The sequence below is a fragment of the Scophthalmus maximus genome, chromosome 19, assembly GCF_022379125.1.
Source record: "Scophthalmus maximus strain ysfricsl-2021 chromosome 19, ASM2237912v1, whole genome shotgun sequence".
In the NCBI taxonomy this organism is placed as follows: Eukaryota; Metazoa; Chordata; class Actinopteri; order Pleuronectiformes; family Scophthalmidae; genus Scophthalmus; species Scophthalmus maximus.
This window is the reverse complement of record NC_061533.1, coordinates 5321090-5339593: the sequence shown is the minus strand read 5'-3', so window position 1 is coordinate 5339593 and position 18504 is coordinate 5321090. Positions and strand designations below refer to the sequence as shown.

At 42.0% G+C, this 18504-nt stretch overlaps 2 protein-coding genes across 4 annotated transcripts; one reads left to right on the top strand and one right to left on the bottom strand.

Annotated features, from left to right (window-relative positions):
- Positions 1-107: 107 nt before the first annotated feature.
- On the top strand, positions 108-17437 carry hscb (HscB mitochondrial iron-sulfur cluster cochaperone). 2 transcript variants are annotated; one of them, XM_035641133.2, is made up of 7 exons: positions 108-354; positions 11893-12259; positions 12388-12484; positions 15303-15392; positions 15558-15702; positions 16810-16857; positions 17012-17437. In XM_035641133.2, the coding sequence occupies exons 2-7, from the start codon at positions 11895-11897 to the stop codon at positions 17104-17106; spliced, it is 840 nt and encodes a 279-aa protein (XP_035497026.1). In that variant the 5' UTR covers positions 108-354; positions 11893-11894; the 3' UTR covers positions 17107-17437. The 2 variants fall into 2 exon arrangements, with proteins under 2 accessions (XP_035497026.1, XP_035497025.1); XM_035641132.1 differs by lacking the exon at positions 108-354 and adding an exon at positions 400-494.
- Positions 795-11913, bottom strand: lrrc8ab (leucine rich repeat containing 8 VRAC subunit Ab). Of its 2 annotated transcripts, XM_047329305.1 has the most exons (5): positions 11568-11913; positions 10843-10974; positions 10511-10577; positions 6216-8334; positions 795-6075 (listed from the first exon to the last, which is right to left on the bottom strand). In XM_047329305.1, the coding sequence occupies exons 4-5, from the start codon at positions 8325-8327 to the stop codon at positions 5800-5802; spliced, it is 2388 nt and encodes a 795-aa protein (XP_047185261.1). In that variant the 5' UTR covers positions 8328-8334; positions 10511-10577; positions 10843-10974; positions 11568-11913; the 3' UTR covers positions 795-5799. The 2 variants fall into 2 exon arrangements, with proteins under 2 accessions (XP_047185261.1, XP_035497023.1); XM_035641130.2 differs by lacking the exon at positions 10511-10577 and having other exon boundaries at positions 11568-11912.
- Positions 17438-18504: the final 1067 nt, after the last annotated feature.

Genomic DNA, 18504 nt, shown 5'->3' with positions numbered 1-18504 from the left:
AGAGCTGCTAGGGACACTGACGTAAAAATTCAAAGGGCCAAAAAAAAAATAATTGTAAGGGCTGTAGGTCAGCAGCCCATTGGTCAATCTGTGTGACAAGTGTATTGAACCGTCAGAGCCAAGGAGAATCGACAGACAGCCATATCCCTGTCAACAACACCATTGGCTAACTCTGAGGAAGTAAGCACAATGTGAGGACTTTGATAAGTCAAAGCCCTTTTCACATTAGAAACACCAGCCTGGTTGTGAACAGCGCTGGAACAGGCCGTTTGACAGCCCAAAATGACGAGTAACCTTTGTGGATTTATGGATTTAAGGAAGAAAACTCAAAGATATCATGACAAAACATCAAAGGTAAGACATCATTTATGTATGTTGCTGTTTGATAAAACATTTTTTGTTTGCTCTTCTTCGGCTACTTGTTCTGATGTCGGTTGGTCGCAGAGTGATAAGAAACCCACGGGTGGAATCTGTAGAGTCGGGGCTTTGCTATGGTATGTAGCTTGTGGTGTACAATTGTCGTGTTTATGCAATATGCTGATTTAGTTGCTTGCTATTTGAAGTGAGTTTCGTTTAGGTTAAAATGGTGGATATTGGCGTGTAGCAGAGTTTCTCCCTGGTCGGTGCATATGCTGTATGGCTACAATGCTTAATGTTGAGCATAATTATATGTGATTTGCTTCAACTTCAAAACGGTTGCTTAATGCTCTTACATGACACTGGAGCAAATAATACGACAGAGAACTGTCTCTTTCACAACATCCAAGCAGAAGCTAAACAGACACCAATACAAATGTGGTCAACCAAGTTTATTTTATTCTTACCCAGTGGATGCTGACTCTTTGTGACATCATTCATGACAATACTATTGATGATTTCCCTTTACATGAAAACCTTTTGGCAAATAATAATAATAATACTAATGATTCAAATTATGCACAAAACAATATTTGTACACTACCTATGATTGGGATCGGTTTGGGTACATGATTTTGTACCCAAAATGATAACTTTGAGAGGACAAAAGAAAATGGACATCAAGGGGAGACAAAGTCCCATCATGCAAACACACATACTGTACACGCAGGTAGCACTCACACACACTTCTTCTGTGCTAACCACAATTCAACTATTCCGACATGACCCAGCTCAATCAATACCTGGTCATTGATGGAAAAATAAAAGAAACCAAGTGGTTTCTTTAAAAACAACTACCAACACATTTTGTTTTAAACCAGCAGTCCATATTAAATACACAAAACTAGAAAAGAACATATAGAAATGTATATAAAATGTTATCACAGCGGTTTAAATAAATTTAAAAAAAAACACCAGGTATAATTTTAAAAAAATAGGCAATCAACTCAAAAGAGAAGTGAGTACTAGCTGGTCTACCTGAGAAATGTAGTCATACTATCATAATATTAATATGTCAAAAGGAAAATTTAGTCAAATGATAGAGGAAACACAGAGAACAAAACAGTAACAAAGACTAATGAGACAAAAATCTATTGACTTATACCACTTTACTAGCAACCTACACAATGTTTTTACTAACATACTGACCATTTTACTTGCAGTGCTCGCTACAAGACTTTACATTTCGACACCTGCGATGTCGCCTTTAATTAGGATAGTTGATTGTCTTAATCCGTGGTGTATTGCTGAGGCATTGTGGATATCATTTTTTTAAATGCTCCAGTTGGGATTTAAAGGTGAGGGGCAAACTTTAATTTGTTTTTCTACGTGGCGTTCTAGAAATCAGGGTTCCTACAAATTTTCCATTGAAAGAAATTCCATACTTTTATTTCAGACCATATTTGACATCAGAGTAGAAATATTTACTAAGTAAATATTATTATATGTTATAAAATTATATAAGTTATTGCATATATTATTATATAAGTAATTATTATCATGTAAATAAATCATTTTTAAATCCAACTGTTAACATATTACATTCTGACTGTGTACACTATTATGTTGCACTTGATACACAGAAAGTCACGGTTTCTGCGGATTGATTATTTGAAATACTGATACTTCAGATTCTGACGTTACCTGTTCTATGACTGATTCTTATATTAAAAGATTTGATATTCAAACTCAGTAATTTTGTGTAGAAACCGTAGTGGCAGGTACAGAGGGTGTGTCGCTATGGAGACGTTTATCACTAACTGTGGGAAAATTATTCACTAGACAAGAAAGATTGAGACATATCATTATTATTCTAAAACCTTTGGATTCACATCTGTTCAGAGTCCAGTCTGGACACAGAAATATTTTCTTCCATACTCTCTTTTCTTTTTTCATACTTATCCAGACCGGGAAATTACTTAAATCAAATTCCGTACTTTTCCATACCCCCTAGGAACCCTGAGAAATACTTCAACAGAATCAAACACCATTTTAATCTCATGGCTGGCAGTCTTTCACTTGAACCTTCCCATACCAGTAAACACACCAAACATGCGTTGTGTACATTAGGTCGTATACCATTATTTGCATTTACCCAAATTTAACGTGACAGAGGTGCTATAGTGCAAAAGCATTCTCCAGGCTCCTCCAGTCTAACTCACTCGAAATTTATCACCATCGCCTTAGTAAAATGAACGTGACAAAAAGAATGCCCATGCACATTCTACAACTACATCACTACTAATGTCTACATAGTTTAAATAAAGGCAATATTGCACAATAACATGTCCATGAAATAAATGTTCCATTACTATTCCAATGCTTTTTGAACCCAGTTATTGTACTGTATATTGCTACTGTCCATGTTTTCTTGCAGTTAGGTTTATTGAAACATAAACTGACTTTTTTTTCTTTTTTAAATTCTCAGAGTAAACACAAGAACCCCCGTTGTGTGCTGTGCTGTTTCAGAGCTATGCACTGATGTTGATCTTCCACATTTTTTTAGCGTCATTGCTCACTGTGGCAAGACACAAGGGCACAGAAGTCTCTCGAAGGTAAAACGTTTGAAACCTTTCTATGCAAATGATCACAATCTGAAACCGGAGAAATACATGATAACGGTTACATGACCTGATCTGATAAAGTATGGAAGCCCCTTAATGACAGGAAAAATTAAATTAAATAAAGATTCTCATATCTCCTACAGTTAGGAGAGATGATGCAATTCACGTTACAAGGATCCTAGCGGACGTTCGCATACGTCTGGATACGGAAAGTATCAAGTAAAATCTGTAAGATATTACTTTGTAATTATGGCTTTGAGAATCTTTTCAAATTTCTAGTATTTTTTTCCTCTATTTTTATTCCTATGGCAGGGGATGGGTAAACACAAGAGATCGGTTCACCTCGCAAAAAAACCTTCATCCCCCTATGAGCTTGTGTAAAGCCAACTGCTAAGATTTTAGATCAGTCTTACAAATAAGGGCCTCATCTTATACCTGGTGCAAAGCGGTGCCAAGCGTGACACTAGCGTCTTAATTAGTTGAAATTACCCCCATCTAGAGCCCAATTTGTCTAAATAGCAAATTGCCCTTGCACATATCTGAGCCCCCATCAGCAGATTTGGTTTTAAAATTAGGTGTTTCAGACGCATTGTTTGGCGCAATCCTATCATGAGGTGGTGGAAAGCTATTGCGCTTTTGACAAAGAAAAGGCGTAGTCTAAAGTCAGTGGTGCAGTATTCCACGGTTATTTTTCAGTTGCTTTAACAAAATACCAATATCCATCTAAAGAGACAGGTGTGAGCACAAAGTGAAAGCGCACGTTTCATTTGTTTTCAACAATACGTACATAACACAACAGTACGTAACACAACCGGTGTAAATCATAGTTAAGGCAACCGACTGAAAATCTGTGGTGTTTTCAGAAATGCCTCATAATGCTGAAATTATTGGCAAAAATTTCATCTTATTCTTTTTATTAAGTGGATTGTGGCTTGATTATTTGTAAGTTTTAAGCTTTTGGAGGTAAAATCAAAAGTTTCAAATTTCCCTACGAAGTTTCACATTTTGGAACTTATTGCATTTTTCTTTTCCATAAAAAAAAACAGGTTAAATTATTATTCGATTCACCGTAATTAATTATATAGCAAGTTAGGAGAAGTTTCCATTGAAGATGAATATAAACTCGTGCACAGGTGAAGGTCATACTGAACAATATGTGGGTAATGCAGTTCAGCTAGATTAAAAATAACTGAATAATTTCCCTATCAAGATACAAACATCATATTACAACATTGTAGTAAACTGAAAAGAACACAAGGCCAGGTGCTGAGAAAACACATTTGATTCCTTAACTTGCAACACTCAACTATCAGGGCATACATACACGTAGACCAGAGGTTACATCATATCCACCAGCGCAAGGGTATTAAGCTCATCTAGTGTTTCAGCATCTGACTTAGTGTCAAACATGTTGCAATCACATTTCAGTGTCACTATGTATAAACTTAATTTGAATTCTTATGACGCAGGCATGATTAATCTCACTCAACATTTGTCAACATTATCCCCAAATTTGTTAATTTTGTTTCGTGCATTTTAATTTAAAGAAATAAATGTTAATGTAGCATGGCCATGCTCATGTTCCCACTCATGAGTATACTGACAGTAAGGGTTGGATATCTGCTTCCTGGTAAGATGCTCCAGTGATATAACTGTGGGGGTCGATGTTTTGTAATACTCATCCACATTTTCCATTTCAAAATTCCAGACTTTTTGCAGACTCAAATTTCCTTCTTCTCTGTTGATTTTTCAGACCATATTTGACACCAGAGTACAAATAGCTTGATATTTATTAAGTACATTTTATTATATAAATTAATATTATAAGTTAATATTCTGATTTAAATAAATCATTTTAGAAATGCAACTGTTAACATATTACATTCTGACTGCGTATGCTATTATGTTGCACTTTAGACACGTTTTTTCCAGAAAGTTGATTGTGATGCGCGGCTTGATTTAGAAATATTGATACTTCCAATTCTGACGTTACCTGTTCTAGGACTGATTCTCATATCAAAACATTGATATTTAAACTGTGATAATGTGGTAAATGTGTATTTTATCATCAACAGGGGACACGGTACAAAGTAACTAGCTATCACCAGGATAATCTAAATAATGATTAATAATTGATTAATCATTCCACCTGTCATAGTCATATGTGAACTACGGCTCTGTAGAAACCGTAGTGTCAGTGGCAGGTACAGAGAGTGTGTCGCTATGGCGACATTTATCACTAACTGTGGTAAAATTATTTACTAGACAAGACTGAGATGGATCATTAGTATTCTAAAACCTTTGGATTCACCTCTGCTTGGACTTCAGTCTGGAAACACAATTTTTGACCCCTACTCTGTTATCTTTCTTCCATACTTATCCAGACCTGGAAATTACTCAAATCAAATTCCATACTGCGTAGGAACCCTGCTCCACTCTGCCAATGTAATGTAGGGAATCACACTTTCTGGTCGAATACCAGCCCCTCCTCTGCAGCACCTGCACTGTGAACACAGTATCTTCGTTGACCCTTCACCTCCATAAACACAAGGATCTCTGAATCTACCATATAGGAGTTGTTCGTAAGGGGGGGAAATGGGGGAGTTAGGAACTAAGAGAACAACCAGAAGCTACCAGAATTTCTGTTTTGGTTTTGCCAAACTGGCACTGGTTCTCGATACCCAACCTTACTGGCAGTACACACTGCAGCAGGTTTACTGCCACCTTCAGTGAGCCTTCTGGGACAGTATGGGCATTCCCACCTGTGTCGGGGGCCAAGGTATGGAGTATCTGTTTTCGGTCACAGCGACAGACCTGTTCAAGCTTGTTCTTTGTCAACTTTCCACAACTGTTCCTTAACCTCCGTGGGCAGAGTGTTGAAGAGGCCCTCTTCCACCACAAGACCGGTCCTCTTTAGCTGTCGGCACTCGCCCAGCTCCACGGGCAGACATTCCAGACAGTTCCCTCTCAGCTCTAGCTGTGTCAACCCGGTCAGCTCTCCAAACCGCGATGGCAGAGTGTGCAGGCAATTATTCCCCAAGTTCAAAGTGCGAAGCTTCTTGCACTGGAAAAGCTCATTAGGTAGACTCTCGATCTTTATTTCGGGAAAGAAAAGGAGATAAAAAAATAATTTGTAACTTTCACATTCCACATCAGCCTCAAAGGATACAAACAATACAATGAACAATAATAAAGACTAAAATGATTATAAAAGTGTGATACTGGATTCCTCACCCTGTTAGCTGTCACTGCAAGGTACTGAAGATTCTGGAGGAAGCCAATGTCCGTTGGGATATAGGTCAGGTTGTTATGGCTCAGGTCCAAGAAGCGCAGCTTGCGGCAATAAAACAACTGGCTTGGAATCTTCTCAATCTTGTTTCTGTTCAGGTACAGCTTCTCGAGGTTAGTCAGTGTGCCAATCTGGATGGGAATGTAGGCAATCTGGTTGTACCAGAGCTTAAGGCAGACGAGCCGATGAAGGTGCTGGAAGCTGATGATCTCCTCAATGGTCTTCAGGTTGTTGTCCTTCAGGTCGATCTCCTGCAGGTTGTGCAGGCTGAAGATGGAGTGCGGTATGCGCTCTAGATCACAGCGAATGAGCTCCAGTTCTGTCAGGTTCACCATCTTCTTCAGGCTGTTGAGCACCATCAGCTTGGTGCCTTCGTTGTTGACAGAAAGCTTCTGGAGGTGCAGGCCCACGTCAGTGACCACCTGAGGTAGCTTGGTGAGATTGCTCTTCAGACGAAGAACTTTGAGCCTCTTGAGCTCCCGGAGCCCATCGATGACGATGTAGCGGTTGTTCTCAGCACTGAGATTCCCAGTCAGATGAAGCTCACTCAGGTTCTTTAAGCTGTAGATCCATAGGGGAATCTCTTTGATGTCGGTGAACTTGATGTGCAGCGACTTCAAGTTCTCGCGCAAAAAAGCCAAGGCTGGAGCTTCGATTTTAGCTGGTGTATGATAAAGCCACATCTCCCGCAGGTTGACCAGCTGGGCGATGATCGGGGGGATGGTGACATCTGGGATAAGCTCTAGTTTAAGGACCTCCAGCTCCATCAGGTCAAACACAGTGTCTGGAATGCCACTTAGCATGAAAAGGTGCAACTCCAACTTCTCCTGAGAGTTCTTAGTTATCCTCTGCCTGAGCTTGTCCAGTGTCCACTCATTGTTGAGGTTCAGCTGCCGCAGTTTATTTTCGCTGACTTCTGAGAGGAACACAGCAAAGCGTTTGGAGTACAGAGGGTCATACTGATCTATCATGTGCAACATGAACGCAAAGTCATTCTTTACATCGGGTATGTCACTGTAGCTGCTCTCTTCCCGTATCGACTCAAAGGAGTATTTCTTGAGAGAGCGACGCAGCATCCAGCAAAGTGTGTACATGCAGATCAAACCATAAACCACCACTAAGCTAATGTAAAAACAGGCTAAGATTTTAAAAAGTGTAGCCAACGGATGAGCGCAACGGTAGACGCTATACCCCGTCAGACTCTCTATATTTACGGAGCAGTCCACGCTGAATTTGATATCGTGCACATAATACCCTGTGTAGCAAATGATTAAAATAAACTTGATGACTTTTATGATAGTCTGTCGGATGTACAGTCTGTACACAATGTCTCCTTCCTCAACGTGTATTCGGAACTTCTTTACTTTTTCAAAAAGGGCTTTTGCTTGCTCACCCTCTTTTTTGTCCAAAACCCCCGTCTCTGTTCTGTCTACAATGCCCTGCTCCAAGCGTGTCTTTGTCCTTTGGAGCATGGGAACACTTGCCTCAACATCCTCGCTGATAACGGACTCCTTGTGGTCCATCGAGCCGTTCATTTTCATTGGTTTTGGGTCACTCTCTTCGACCACCGTCTCTGACAGTGCCCTAGTTGTCCATGGGGAGTCGAAGCATTTCAGCAAGATGGACACAAAGTGCTCCAGTTTGGAACTGGTTCGTGGGAACTTAAACCAAAAGTTGCTGCAAGCTAGGAAAATGAGGGTGTGGAGTAATACTAGGTAGGGGAAATACTTGGCAAACCAGTGCAATCTATTCTCATAGCACACGGCATCCACATAGTTGTACTGGTGGCGGTCCAGATCATACTGGATCCCTTTGGGCTCCAAGAGCAGTGATGTGGACTGGGTGGCATTAAAGTTCTTCTTGCAGGTGTCATTGACCACCCATTTGCAGGGCAGGCAGATCATCTTGTCCTGGGTGACCTGCAGTGTCCCTCCAAACACGGAAATCATGAGCATGACAATGGAGATATAATCGGTGAACACATCCCACCATGGTTTCAGGATGCGGTATGCTGGCTGAGTGTCCACAAAGTACCGCAACTCGGTGATGGGGATCATGGTTTATCTGTGGGAGGGAAAAAGAAGATTTCATAATAGTAATAGAGATGAGTGATATACTATAAAGTGTTGTCCAAGATCAAAAATCTACTCTCCATCAATGCCTGAACCACAACACAATACCAAGCTGACAAATCAATACTACAATGCTAACTAACAAGGTCATACATCAGAGCATTCCAGACAGCTCATTTGAAGGGTGCTCGGAGTAATGAAAAAGAGATTCCCAATTGTTGTGACAAAGAATAGCTTGAGTGACTTCACTGGGTGGGTGGGATACTGTGTTATTGATTAAGCCAGTGCTAAACACATACAATTAATCTTGCTTTCAAAGGGCTGTCAAATTGGACAAAGCATTTCCAAATGGCAAAGCAGTCGTCAGGAGAATATAATAAGTCCATTTATTTTCCTGCATTTTAAATTTTAATCCCTGCCAGATTTAGGTGAAGAATCAATGGGCTGTCCTTATAAACAACAAAAATCAAACATGCAATGAGGCAGCTGCCTAGAAGGTGTGTGGAGGCTGTAAACATGATAAATTAACAGAGCAATCATGTCAGGTTGGCTTGATCATAAAAAACCTTTGCGTCTGATTTTCCAATGGGAGAGCACTCAGGGACACAAAAATTCCACTTTTCCTGTTCTGATTCTAATAAAAAGTATTTAATGAAATTACATTGAAAATTCAAATTGTATTGTTACACAAACAGAGATAATATGAACAATAACCTGTCAGTAATGTTGCTGAAACTGATCCAGGGTTATTGTATAGATGTATCATTACTTGGGTGAAGTGATATAATTATATGCGGCGTCCGTGTTACAATAGCAAACGTTGTAACCATCAAAGATTTTGCCATGCCATTTGAATTCAGGAATGTGTACCGAGATGTGGTTCCTGTTGACAACCGGTTTCATAGCTTTCCAACCTTGGGGATTGTACGTCTCTGAGCTGATCAGTTCCTTTTAATGATGTCAGCATGTTTTTCTTACAGTTTTGCATTGCAAAACAATAATGTCAACAGCATGTCCAATGCTGCCGGAGACTTGTCAAGGGTTGCAAGACCAGTAATATGCTGGAATGTTTCTTCAAACCATAGGCTGTAATTCCAGGAATGTCATGTATTTGACACCCACAAATGTCAATGATTTCCTTACAAAGAAGCATTGTCCATTAACAAGGGTAAGCGTAATGCCAGGTAGGCAGGCTAAGCAAATTGTTTCATTGACTAAGGAAACCAAACGGAAAACAAATGTACAAATATTCTCTCCAGAGACTAAATGAAGGAAAAACAAAAAACAAACAATTAAACTGACACTGAAAACCTGTGCTGGGTTAATCTATTCCCCACAGAGAAAATTGATCATTAATCATCAAGGAAATCAATTACGAATCGGACCAATAAACAGACATGATAACTGCATCAACAAAACTGTATCAATTCCATCCTTATTTGGGTGTTTTAGGCCATCGTGAGTAATGATGCAAATCAATGACCGGGACTTGCTTCGTAGCAAAATTTAATGTATTTATACAATTTTTATATCAATGCAATGAGGTGCATGATTTTGTCACATATTTACTGAATTCGCCCCAAGGCAGACATTCCTGCATGGTTATATCAATAATTTTTCATTCATGTTTGAGATATATTTATGAAATAAAATTGTGTAAGAGGATTTTATCCATATCATTTAACCCTACAACCAGAAAAATTAAATTTGTATCCATGCGACGTCAAATCTACCCCTCGTACACAGGTAGCAAGACTTAAGTTATCACCTCAAAAAACATACATTAACATATTCTGTAGGCAATGCACTGTAAAAACGGGCTTGTACTTACAAATCCACACTTTAACACGCAACAACTCCATGCATAACAAGTCAAGAGAGATCCACAACTACTCCCTCCCTGCTGCCCTGCAGCGGAGCCAGATAGAGCCCCTCCAGATCAACCCATGGCCTTGCGCAGAGTGTGACACACCCAAGCCGGAGGAGTCACTCTTCTGCAGATGATGTTCCGTTTTGGCTTGTTTAACCCAAACAACACGACCGCCAGAGGAGCCACCTCGCTCCCCTGCTCTCTATTCTTAGCCATTTCCGTTAATAATACCCAGAGTATTGTCTGTGGGGGCCTTGAGAAGCACCTCCCTCGACCTTCAGGACGAGATCCTGTTTACCTTATGGAAGCCGCTGTCTCCAACCAGTGTCTCCCTGGAATACTCCGCCGTCACCTCTTGCACCCCCCTCCGTAAAAAACACACACCAACACACACACACAAGAACTTTTCTTAACTGGCATTCATCACGGCTTGTACTTTCTTAGGAAACTGTAAAAAGCTGGGGGAGTCTTGACGCCTGGTCTGATCCACGGCCAAATAAGCGTGTTTGAGCTGGCCCCCGGGTTCAAAGAAACTTGTTTTTTTGGCGAGCACATGAGTTGTTCCAGTGAAGAAGCCTGCGTTGGGTAGATGATGCGGCACCAACAAACATGTACATGCAACACACTCACCAGGTTTTTGGAAAGGTGTTATCTGTGCTCCGGTGCCTGTCGCTGTCCCTGGTGGACCAGCCACTCTCTGTGGATCCAGATCTCCTCGTGGAACATTGTAGGACTCATCGCCATGGGGGTTTACTAGAAGATCTGGGGAGGTTGGGGGAGAGAAGACAAGTGGGAGATAGACATGTGGCCCCAGCATATTTGGGAGTGACATACATCGGGGAAGGCACAAGTGAAATAAAGTCACCTGCGTGTGAATATGTTATATATGGTGATAGAAAAGAACAATGTGTGTTTGTGTGTCGTCACAGATGTTCTTCATGTACTAAGTGTTCGTCAGTAAGCGCTAGCATGGGATGCCTTTGTCATCTGGCTAGCTAGCTAGCTAGCTGCGCATGCATTTCAACTGAAAGGGAAAGCTAGGTGGTTGGGTTTTTTTGTACACTATTTAACGACATGACAAATTATTCTCGCGGAAATACTCTGGTGCCTAACAAGAAGCCACCCGGCAGCACTGAACACGAACATGAACGACTATTTATTTGAAGGGGGGGGGGGCGCTGTTGAAACGAGTTAGCAAACTAAGCTAGCCTCGCCGTTAGCCTGGGAGCTAACCTAGCTTACACACATTGAGCACCCCGGCTCTTTCTGTCACTGGCAGGTTGTTGTTGTTGTTGTTGTTTTTAAAACACGGAAGTTAACATGTCGGCGGTGGCCACCAGGGTGTTGAAACTTACAAGGTTGTGAGTCGCGCCGCGATCAGAATCCCAACTGCTCACGTTAGCATCAGTAGCTGTCGCTGACAAAGTGTGTTGTGCTGTTGCTAGCGGCTCAGCTGTGCTAGCTTGTTGTTGTGTTTCCCCCCCCCCCCATTACACCGCCCAGCCGAGGGCTGGCAGGGCGCCGCTTTCAACACACGAAGAAGAACGATATGATCTCTTCTTCTTCTCCTTCTTCTTCCCGTGCCATTCAGAGAGGGACAGGAAGAAGGAGATGTTGGTGTTCTGACGGCGGGGATCGCAGCGTTGTTGATGTTTTTGTCGTTGTGTTTTTAACCCCCAGATATGTTGTCATCGACCTCCCGGCAGATTGTGCTGTCGTCCCGGGCTGCGCTGCTGACGAGGAGCCGGTTGTCTGTGTCTAAAGTGGCTGCACGTCCAGCACACGGTGTGTGCAGCAGCTTGCACACAGAGGACACATCGTGGCACGGCCGCAGCATGGGCTCCAGAGGAGCCCCGGTGAGGGGAAGGGGACCGACCCTCCACGCTCATCAGTCTAATTCACCAAGGAACTTCTGCACAGGTCCAGTGGGACACAACTGTTGGAAGTGTGAGCAGCCCCTCGACACTGCACCTGCCTTCTTCTGTGTGTCATGCAAAGTGGTCCAGCCTCCTGAAGAGGGGGTGTCCTACTTCAAGATCATGGCTTGGTGAGTAGCTGCTCTCCCTACCCGCTCTCCCTACCTGAAGAACACATCAGTAGTTGATGCCATTCTGTGACCCCCCCCCCCCCCCCCCCCAAAAGCATTTCACGTGACCTCGTGTTGCTTCTTTTCAGTGACCACACGTTCACACTGGACACACACCAGCTGCAGAAAAGATACCTGCAGCTCCAGAGGTCTCTGCATCCAGACAACTTCAGCCAGAATTCGGTGGTAGGCAGGGGGGCAGGGGAGGCAGGGCGGGCAGGGTCTGAATAGAGATCAGCCGGGGGAGATGGGACGGTGAGTCAGCGACGGCTTTCCTGTCCAATAGCAGCAGTGTGGCACAGGAAGCTGGATCCCCGACCCTTTGTCTCTATTAGGGCCATTTGGACCGTGTGATATTTTTTTTCCAAAGGGAAATAATTCTGGCTTTGTTCAAGTATATTGGCATATTTTTGCCCCATTGAGACGACGTTCCCCTAGATTAGGGTTATCAGGCAAACAAGTTCAAGGAGAAGAAAATTTGAAAGATGTTGAAAACCATAAAAACAAATGGTAACGTAGTAGAAATGAATGAGTGGACTACAAACAGCTTTGGAGTTTTTAATTTCATAATTGTCAAAAATAGTTTATAAGGATTATTTAATGACATTATTGATGGTTTAGTTCTAGTACCGGAGGCGGTCCCAGTAAGACAGCACGCACAACACCAGGACTCTGGAACTGGTCTTCCTACACCTTTATTAATGTTAGTAATTACACCATCATAACATCTGTGAAATATGTCTATTCACAATTCCAAAATCCTTAAAGTATAGAGAGAGAGAGGGTAAAGAAAGAGAAAGTTAAAGTCAAAAGAAACCTCAATTGTTTGACCCCTTGCCATCCTCCATGTATCCATGTATTTCATAACTTTTGGATCTGTGGTGAAGGGAGAAATGATGGTTTACATGTCCCAAAAAGAAGCTGCAGTTGAAGTGGGAAAAGCCAGTGTTTGACTTAAAACATGTTTAGCCAGAGTCACGACAGCAGTGTGAGTAGCAGAAATTCTACCAGAAACAAACCAGCAAAGTTAAATACAGGTCAGCAACTAATGACTATGTTGATTATTGATTCATTTGCCAATTTATTTCTTGATTAATCAGGTAATCATTTCGTTTATGGACGCTCAGAATATGGGCCTGCTGTAATTTCCCCAAGGTAACATACTCAAATTGCCCTGTTTCATATGGCCAACAGACCAAAACCTAAATTTACTGTAGTCGACGTGCTACCACGAAGACGAAAGAAAATCACAACATTTTAGAAGTCATAACAATGAATCTTTGGCTGTTTTGTTTGAAAAACAACTGAAATTCCTGTAAAAACAATAGTTGCAGATCATTTTTCTGTAGCTCAGCAAATCAATTATCAGGCTGATTATTTAATCACTTAATGTAAACCATGTATTTTGCCAATAAAAATAAAACGTCTTAAAGCTGCACAAAACAACGTTGCTCGCTAGCTTACAGCAAAAGACAAATACTAAATTGACCATCATTTTAAAGGGGCATTCCACTGATTTTACACACAGAGGTCTGTTTCAAGGTTTCAAAGCAAGTGCAGTGTGAGCAGGTGTGTAATGACTTATAGGGTAGAGTTTCAAGACATGGGTTGCTACCAATGGAATGGAAGGTTGCCCATGGAAGGTGCTACTGTAGCGAGCTGCATCATGGGAAATGTAGGATATCGTGGTTTTGGAGGTTGACCCATACAAGGGAGTATAATTATGGGATAATTCTGCCTGTCCTGCTTCGAAAAAATGTAAAATAATACGAAGCCCACTGCGCATTGTGATGGTTTATTCTTAAGGACACAGATCTGAGTTTGGTTTTTCCACTCGCTGCTGTAAGAAAAGAAAAAAAGGTCTTATCATTCTCCTCACTTACGATTTGTCTTTTTTTTTCGTAAGCAGACAAGTGCTCTTCTCTAGCAACGGAATTCTGTGTGGATAAAATAGATTCGAGGTGCTTGGTAAATCACACTCTGCTGCCTGAAGCACAGTGAGGCGGCTGAGAAAAGTACGAGCACGATTTGCATAAAAACCTTGACTAGATCATCTTTTAAAAGTGTCACGGGAAGAAATACGACTCGTGCCAATGCATCTGAGCAGTTTGACTTCCAATGTGTTATTTCGCAGAGTAGTAAATAATAGTGGGGGGGGGGGGGGGACAAAAACATTTCACATTACTTGTTTTGATACAGGGGAGGAGCAGAGTTTGTGTTGCCTCACCTGTAATTTATTCCGCACGCTCAGGTGGAAAAGCACAATGCAGACTGCTGTCAGGATGCGATATGAAAAGCAAAACTCACATTCAGCCGAGTGCGAGAAAGGCGAGGTAGCCGGACTGGTTTCTTCACACACACAACCTGTCCAATGTTGTACCGACTCTGTTTTATTTATCAGCACCTCTGGCCATTTTTTCTTAATTAGACATCGTCCAGCCTCTGGGGGCCGACATCATGTCCAGAAAACTCATTACTTATACAAAGCTACAAGGCAGCCACCTACTGCACTGGTTGTTATTACAGAAATGGCTCCACACGGTGGGCCCATGGGCCCCCCGAGCTCGAGACTATTGATTTTCACGAGAGCTGACAGACCCGATAGCTGCAAAATGTACTCCACCTTTCTACCATTTTTCCCACATATATTTCAATTCCTTGTTTCCGCTCATCTGTTGTGTCAAACTTGCACCTGCATCCCTTCAAGGGTCCCAAACTGCTTGACTACAAACGGAGTAGCTGTACGTCACGCACCCTAATTGACAGTATCTCCGAGGGGTTGGTGTTTAGAGAATTGACAGCGGTATAGATACGGTTGGCAAGTTGTAAAAAAAAGAAAAGAAGAAAAAAGCATCAGGATTTTATTCCCCTTTTGTGACAGATTGATGTGTAACTATGCCAACGTTTCTTGTTCAAAAAAGGCAAAGCATCACGATGATACATGTTTCCTTTCCGATCCCTGCCGGGAGTAGAAGCACACTGAAACGGAACCCTCTTTTTGCAGAGAGAGCAGGAGTATTCAGAAAACCAATCTGCGCTCGTGAACAAAGCGTACACGACTCTGCTCAAGCCTTTGAGTCGCGGTCTTTACATGGTGAGTCCCCAAATCCCCGCCTCCACTTCTTTTCGTTTTATTTCCATAACTCTGAGCTCTTCTCTCGTTTCGGGAGAAACCGTCCTTCACCATCTGACGTTCAACAGTATCGACATGCATTTTAAAAGGAAGCCCGATGAACCCCCCCCCTGTCCTGCGTTTTAGCTGGAGCTGGAGGGCGTGCGCATAGAGGAGGGCACCGACGCCGGGGCTGATGCGGCGTTTCTGATGGAGCTGATGGAGGTCAATGAAGCCGTTGATGAAGCGCGGACTCCGGAGGAAGCCGATACGATCGGCCGAGACACGAGAGGTAAACAAATATGTCCGGTCCGTTTATGTATTGAAAGCCTGGTTGAGTGATTAGAGCTAACTATCGAAACACAAGTCCTTAGTTTATTGGTGCTTATAATAGATCTACTTAAAAAATAAAAAAAACTTCTCTCCAGGCTTTAAAATGTGTTTATCAAGATGAAACGATATGAGGCTGATCACTGAGCGTGTGGAGACGTGCTTTTATTTCATGGCTTATAGTTAAGATTACTGCTCTGGTTGATTTAGGGGATGATACCTGTGGTTGCCATGGTAACAGCAAGTGGTGTATCATACCACAGTTAACTCTTCTTGTGCAGCCACTGTGTACATGAACAACTGATGTATGTTTTTTGCAATGTAACCAAACAATGCAAACATGTAATTATGTGTAGGCATATGGGCAATTTGAGACACTTATAGAAAGGTTATTATATAATTAAACACATTGGCTAATGCAGGAAAAAAATGTAGAGCTGCAACAATTAATCGATTAGTAATCGACCACTAAATTAATCGCCAACTATTGTGATAATCGATGAATTAGTTCAGATAATTTTTAGGGGAAAAAAAGTAAATATTACTGAATGTCTTTGGTTTGCGGACATTTTTCACCATTTTATAACATTATATGGACAAAACAACTAATCGATTAATCGAGAAAATAATTGACAGATTAATCGCTTATGAAAAAAAAGTCGTTAGTTGCAGCCCCAAAAAAATGATGACCACAAATAGTACGGGATGTGATTTCATGAAAATCTTAAAGATTAAAACTTTAACTAGTGACAGAAAGGCTTAACATAATTACCTACCTTTGATATACAGCGCACACAAAAAACCTCAAACCACTGACGACAGATCTACAGTAACTTTGTCTTAGTGCATTTAATTGGTTGATCAAGTGCTCGATGATGTGCACATGAAGCGTCTTGACACAACATATCCTCTTTGATTTTCTTTCTACTGTATGTGTCACTTCAAATCAGGCACTTACTCTCAGAGATGAGTGTGCTGTTGAATTCCTGAGGAACAACAAGCACAATATTTGCCATGTCTTGTTAGCACTTGCCGAACTCCAGCAACTCGTCTCCTCTTCACTTCGCAGGGAAACTGGCTGACCTGACGGAGCGGATAGACGCTGCCCTTCGCACAGGTATTACGTCGCAATGAAATATATTCTGTTTCCTCCTACGCGTCCGTTCTTGTTTGCTTTTTATGATCTACGCCGAAGCTTACCTCTTTATGGCGGCGAACGGGTCATTGATTGAATTTCCTTTGTATTTATTCTTTTTTCCCCTCCTCATTAGGGGAGCTTCAGACTGCCAGAGCGCTGCTTGCCCAAATGAAATACCACGCCAACATCGAAGAGAAAGTGAAGGAGAAACTCCGTGAATTCATGTAATTTCCCCACGCTCACGTGGAGCGTTATTTAATATTTTAAAGCCACTTTTGTACAGAAGACATTTGTACAGTTATGTAAAATGATTGTTCAAAACTTGTTAAGCGCATTACACAACTGAAATTATGGTGATTATAACTTAATATGCTATTTTTGATTTCAAACTGTGTAGATATATGAGAGTGTAATTGGATTCATACCGTCTCTTCCCGTGAATTTTCACTAATTTTCAAAAAGCCCAATCACATCCACTTGTACCTAATGTATCATTAAAGTTGGCAGAGATCTATTATTGGCCGTGATTAAAATGCTGCTCAGGGTGTTTATATGATTATCCTGCCTATCACTTCAGGATTTCTGTCACGCTCACACACGCAGACACACGGGCCCCGTTTCCCTCTGTTCCCCAGGCTGCCTTTAGGGGGAGACATCACACCTCGACAACCACACGCAGGAGGAGAGGCAGCACATGTTGCACAAACTGGATGTGAGAGCAGAACCAAGTGCTTTAATCGAGGCAGACAACTTATTGCATCACGAATGGCGTTTTTTTTTTTTCTTCCCACGTGTAGCATTAACGCCGTGATAATCACGAAGAACCCGTGTCTGAATGACGATCGCTCGCCGTGTAAGTTCCACGTTGACCCCCCGTGCACCTGTGCCTGCGAGCACGCCCGCCCGCCGTGCAATCCCCCCCCCCCCCACCACCCCCGATTGTAAATTCATCTCATTCACCATCGTCCCTCGTATTTTTTGAAGGTGGTTCTTTGATAAACGCCGTAGGGAAGAATCGCCCTAATCTGTAATTACTTCGCAAATTGGGAAGTTGCATCAAAGCCACTGATCTGAGGAAGTGATACCACACTGAAATACGCAGGAGGTGGCAGGGGGTATCACTTAATGTGAGAGCAGAAAGTGAACCGTCAGATCAGGTATCATGTGAAAAATGTTATTTGAGAAGCACCAGTGTCGCAGCCTGAACCAGTTTGTGTGTGTAAGTGGCTTCATACTGACACCGCTTCCCCGTGCAGCCCAGTCGATTGGAACAACGCATCCTGATGGGTTGTTTTATTAAGTCGGCACGAACAATGTCACGTGTGTGAAGCTGTTTCATTTCTTCCTTATTTTTTCTTTCTCACCCTGGAGAAGCAGTTTCCTCAATGCACACGGATAGACAGTGAATTAAACGGGAGCGACTCCCACCAGAGGCCCATTTATTATTCATGTCGTAATCGGAAAGGCATCTACGGCGCCTTTTGAATTAATGGGAAAATGTGATCGGCCAACACACCGAGGCCACTGCTGTCTCTCAGAACTCTTTGAAATTGAGTTTGAAAGAGACGAAAAGGAACAAGGGGGGGGGGGGGCCTCACCTCAGCCGGGCTGTGAAATTGACTTGGA